The 5,822-nt window shown below is 26.8% G+C and overlaps 2 protein-coding genes across 2 annotated transcripts; both read right to left on the reverse strand.

Moving 5' to 3' along the window:
• Positions 1–1,531: 1,531 nt before the first annotated feature.
• On the reverse strand, positions 1,532–3,990 carry LOC112591992 (the record flags this gene model as incomplete). Its single annotated transcript, XM_025335954.1, has 4 exons — positions 3,915–3,990; positions 3,334–3,828; positions 2,975–3,193; positions 1,532–1,768 (listed from the first exon to the last, which is right to left on the reverse strand). Coding segments are annotated over exons 1-4 (1,027 nt in total), but the record flags the coding sequence as incomplete, so codon positions are not given.
• A 184-nt stretch (positions 3,991–4,174) lies between these two features.
• Positions 4,175–5,065, reverse strand: LOC112591993. The gene is made up of 4 exons (XM_025335956.1): positions 5,061–5,065; positions 4,829–4,971; positions 4,630–4,737; positions 4,175–4,308 (listed from the first exon to the last, which is right to left on the reverse strand). The coding sequence occupies exons 1-4, from the start codon at positions 5,063–5,065 to the stop codon at positions 4,175–4,177; spliced, it is 390 nt and encodes a 129-aa protein (XP_025191741.1).
• Between the last annotated feature and the right edge of the window lie 757 nt (positions 5,066–5,822).

Raw genomic sequence — 5,822 nt, forward strand, 5'->3', positions numbered from 1 at the left:
AAAAGGCTATAGCCCCCCCAAAAAAAATCATCACGCTACGCCTATGTAAATCAGCAGTTTCTAAATAAATGAGGTCGACATTGCCTAAAAATGTTTTTATTTAATTTTTAGAGTAGTTTGAAATATTGTAAAATTATAAAAATAATAGTTTAATTATTATTTAATAAACTTAAATGCCCAGAATGTATTTTTGAAATTACTTTAAAAAAAAAATAAAATTTCAAAAAACGTTTCGAGTAGGTATCTAACAATATTTTTTTTATAACTTATAATTGAAAATATATTTTACCTGAATTTATAACCCATTGTTGTTGAAGTTCTGGGTTTTTTGGAAATCGGTAGAGCCTTAAGACCACTTACGGTTCGTCCACTTTTCCCACAGTTGAAATATAAACACTTGTGTCCACTTTTTCGAGACATTTATATAATTATTATAGACGCACACCACCAAAACGTTTAAATTAATTAAATAAAAAATGTTAAAATATTTTCTACTGTGCAGAAACAAGATAGTAATATTCACGAACCACAATAAAGTGTCACTACAGACACGTATTGATCAGTATTACAAAATAAAACGTTTTAAATGGTTGTTATGTCAAAAATAAATAGTATATTTGACAATATAATTTTAGGATTATTTATATTCTGTGATAACGAGTTAATACCCATTTATAATACGTATACAGCACATAATAATCATAAATAGTAATATCATCGTTTTAATAGACTAAATATGAATTAACCAATGGTAAATATTAAAAACCTATTTTAAGATATATCATGAATAATACCTTGTTCATATTTTATACAGTATATTTATAAATTGTACACTTATATCATGCTTAATTCACTCATTGCGTTAAATTTATATATTTTAAATTTTGAATTGTGTCGTTAATTCAACATATAGTCTTTTTCGAAAATTGTCTAGAACCTAATTTTGTTATAGGTAACAGCTAAAATGATCATATATTAATTAAAAATGCTCAGCCATGTTTAATTTATTTCAATATGAATAAATTATTAAGATATACTTAGTCAATTGTCGTTTTGTAAAGATAAATAAAAGAAAAAAAAATCTGTTGTACTTTGCAGAATTCGAAATCGGAACCCCTGTATTCAAAGCCGTATAATATAACCATGAACCACAAAAATAGCGCATTCTGACGTCTAACTCCCATACTACTAGATTACTGGCTCCCCCGGTCGGTTATTAGGAGCTTCCATACATTATCATTGTATGGGCTATCTATGTATATTTAATCAATGTCATAATCATAAAAATTATCGATTTGATGATTTTAACAAATTCAAAGTAATATATTAATAGTAGTAATATTTATTTTACATAAATGTGTTACTTTACAAAACAAAGTTAATATAATTAAATTAAAGTTTAACCAAAATACTAAAAATAAAAATAATTCTAGTTAACTATTAACTATCATATGAGCATTTTTTGATAAAAATATTAGTTGTTCAGTATGTTCCGCTGACAATGGTGTACGTTTATCAGTAATTACGTTACCTCCATAACAGAACAGTCTTTCACAAGGTACGTTAGTGCCTTGTATACATAAATATTTTCTTGATAATAAAGATAAATTTGGAAACTCTGATTTATATATTTTCCACAAAGCAAGATGGTCTGAATCTAGGTCTGCTTTGGGAATTTGAATATATTTTTCGATTTCCGCCTCAAAAATATTTTGGTCATTTAATGTTGATTCAGAAGGTACATTGTTGCTTAAAAATAAAGCTATGCCTATAAAATAAGCAAATGTTTCATTATAGTTATGTGTCAATTATAATTTTTTTTAAATATTATAAACTTACCAGAATAACTTTTTTTTTGATGAAAGATATTTATTTTTATTTATTTCTCCAGATTTTTTCAACTCTTCTATCCCTTAAGTGGGCACAGGAAAAAAGTAAATTTATTTGTACCAAATTTTCAGAAATTGTTCTTTTTTGGTCTAGGAAGATGAGAAAAATACTAAAAAAAATTTTTTTTTACTCTAAGTATTTAAAAATTAGTGGGAAAAAATTTCCAATTTGTATTTTATTGAAATATTTACTAGTAAAAGTAATAAATAATACCATTTATTTTTTATACTGAATAACATATTTAATATACAAATAAAAAAACATAATAAATGACATACTATATAAGTAATAAATGATTAGGTACAGCCTTTTGTTTTAAACCAGTATTTATAAATAACATACGTATAATAATATTAAATAGTAAATACAAAATAATATAAAAATGAATAAAAAAAACTACCTTTTTTTTAAATATAATAATAAAATACATAGTTAATAACATATGATATAAGTAATAAATGAATACAGCCTTTTGTTCCAAATAAAAATAAATAAAAATATGAAAGTTAATAATAAAAACTACATTTTAGGACCCTTTTTTTATATAATAATAAAAACATAATTGGTAACTAAATGTTATTTGGTAATTTATGGTATGGTGCAAAACAATTCTTACACAAACATATTTTACATGTTTCACACAAAATGTTGGACCTTTTTCCTTTATTTTTACTACATAATTTACAGCGTCTATATTTATCTATTTTTACTGCTAAATGTTGTCCAGGAATTATATAGTTAAACGGACTTGAAAGAGCACGTTTAGGATTTTTAATGCCAGGAGAAATTGTAGGTCTACAACGGGAAGAAAAATTTGCAATAAGTTGATCAGTGAGAGTTGATCAAAATTCTAGAGTAGAAATAGGTTTTTTTCTATAATTCGCACAACTTGACTTGTATAACAAATATGAATTTACAATTGATGTGTCTAACATACAATAAAATAATTTTAGCCACCACCGCCTAGATTTTTGGGCAACACTGTAAGTAGCCATGTATTGGTCAAACCGGTCTACTCCCCCCATAAATTTATTGTAATCTGATATGCTTTTGGGACATACTATGGGTATCCTCTCGCCCTTACTATTTTTTCTATGTACTATCTCAGTAGATAAAGCATCATGCATGTTGCTTATTACTGTAACTGGTTTTTTACCTCGATCTTTCCATCGACAAACACTTACATCTTCACTTTGAGCAAATTCTATTTCTCCTGGTTTGTATAGCGAATCTTTTTTCATCAAATGCTTAGGATAAAATTTTTTATTGATGCAAAACGTACCACAACCAAACAAATCAATATCTAAAAGCATTTTCATAAGGGGAATACTAGTAAAAAAATTATCAAAATATAAACAATAGAATTTGTGTGTATAATATTTACTAAGTTCTAAAACTACATTTTCACCCAGTCCTAATTCAGGTTTGTTAGATTTTTTTTACCAGTATATACATCAAAACTAAGTAAGTAACCTGTTGCAGAGTCGGTCATAGCCCACACTTTGAATCCCCTCTTTATTGGTTTCAAGGGCATGTATTGCTTCATTGTCGACCTGCCAGTATATGCAACCATACTCTCATCTACTGATAAATTTTGAGAAGGATTGTATAAAATTTTATAAATATTATTAAGGTGATCAATTAATGGTCTAATTTTAAATAATTTGTCAATACTTTCAGATGAACGAGGTAGCATCTTTTGATTGTCATTTAAATGAATGTAACGTAACAGTTTTAAAAATCTTTTTAATGGCATGACATTTGCTATTCTAGGACAGAAAAAATTATGATTTGTAGACCAATACAATCGAATAGTAGGTACATCATGATAACCCATAAATATAAGTATTCCAATAAAAGCACGAATTTCTTCAGGAGTGGTGTTTAAAACTGCATGTTTTTGAGTGACTAACAAATTAGATTCTTCAACTATTATGTCTATTACGGAGGAAAATATAGATTCCCAAATATCAAGGACTGATTTTTTCAATAAAAATGGATCAGTAGGACCTTGTGTTTCTGACCTTGTGTTTCTTGCATAACTATTAAACTTTTCAGGTACTTTACCAGTTTTACAAAAATTAAAGTTAAGTTCTTCATCTTCTTCAATTTCGTTGTCAGTAGATTCATAATCATTAACCTGTGATGACAACCTCACTGGTAAAAACGTTTCGTCAGTAGCTATATTGTCAATCACATCAAATTCATCCCAATCTGTATAATCAGTTGTGCTGTCTATAGGTGAATTTATGAGTGGTGATTGAATTAAATCTGAAACTAAAAATTAATAATTGTATAATATATTTGAAACAATTAAGAAAATTAATTTACCTGCAGAGGTAGAAGCATTTTTAGAATCAAGTTTTGTATTTTCAAAATGTAGTGACCTTTTTTGAGATCTTAATGATCTTGTCTGACCTATAAGTAAAGTTTACTGTATATATTTTAAAATTATATAAAAACTATGAACATATAATATATATAATGAAATGTATTAAAAAAAATAATATTTATACATGAAAACACAATGAAATATGATACACAATATCATAAATATTATTTGTATAAGTACAGTAGATAGTTTATGATTATATTACAATATAGTATTATAGTATTAATCATTTGTATTATTTATGAGTACCTAACCAATAAAATAATTTTGTTTTTTTTTTATTGTAAAAAAATTTAACTCAAATGTTTTGAGTAAAAATAAATATTACACAAATGTATGTTTTTTACCTGTAACTGTATTCGAATTAATTGATATTGTTTCTCTATTTGAATTAATTGATAGTGTTTCTGTATCTGAATTTGGTTGAAAAGCTTCTATGCCTTCTAAGGATAAATCTAAAAAAAATACAATTATATTAGATTTAAAATTTAAAAAATGTCATAGGTAGTATTACTAATTCATTGAAAATTACTAATTAATTCATACTTGAGGACCAATGTAATGCAGGAATTGTGTCCTCTGCATCAGAGTCTCCTCCTATATCCGAGTCAAAAGCCATGGCATCGGTGATTTCTAACACGAACAAAATGTCCTCCTCGTTCAGCACATAGAACACTATAGAAGCGTCACTCTCGGGCGGCCAATGTTAATGTGTTTAGAATTCTTAACGGCCTTGAAATGGTTCGTAACTTCTTGTCTTACCGCCAAGCTTACTTACAACATCATTCTTGTTGTTACCTAATCATACAATAATAAATATGTGATTGTGATAAGAGAATAATAATTATATTTTATTTTTATGTATAACATCAATTTTTATTTTATAATACGAATATTGAATTTATAATGGCTAATATATTTTAAGATATTTATTCAATAAATTTGTATAGTCTGTACCAAATAAGAGCACCGCGTTGGCGCATACAAATGAATGTGAGCGACGTCGGACCCCTGGACAGGTCTATTAGCTCTGTGATTGATGCATCATTCGTATGATCGGCGTCGTCGACGATGTACCATAAATCGGCGACATATATTACATACAAGGTGTAATGCAGCACAATGCGCTACCGCGTATTACAATAGCTACCGCATTATTACATAGTAAAATAATAAGACACTTTTTGTTTTAATTATTTTTAAAAATATTGAACCTAAATATTTTACTACAAATACTACTGCAATTTTTATTTGTGTACGTTTTATTATTTATTTTTCATATGCACCTTGATAATATATAATATTTTATTTTTCATATCAATAGGATAGGGTAGATTACAAAGAATAACATTAATGGACACATTTTGTTTGTGTTCTTACTTTTATCAAGGAGAATATACAGTCAGTTTTACATTGTCAGGATTATTTACAAAATAAAAATTTAAAAATAAAAATAAAAACATAAAATACTCTTTAATATTACTCATCATCGCTAAATTCAGACTCCGAAGACATGTGTAACCGTCAGCAATACGTAACC

This window comes from Melanaphis sacchari, unplaced genomic scaffold (assembly GCF_002803265.2).
Source record: "Melanaphis sacchari strain LSU unplaced genomic scaffold, SCAv2.0 Contig1521_pilon_pilon, whole genome shotgun sequence".
Lineage (NCBI taxonomy): Eukaryota > Metazoa > Arthropoda > Insecta > Hemiptera > Aphididae > Melanaphis > Melanaphis sacchari.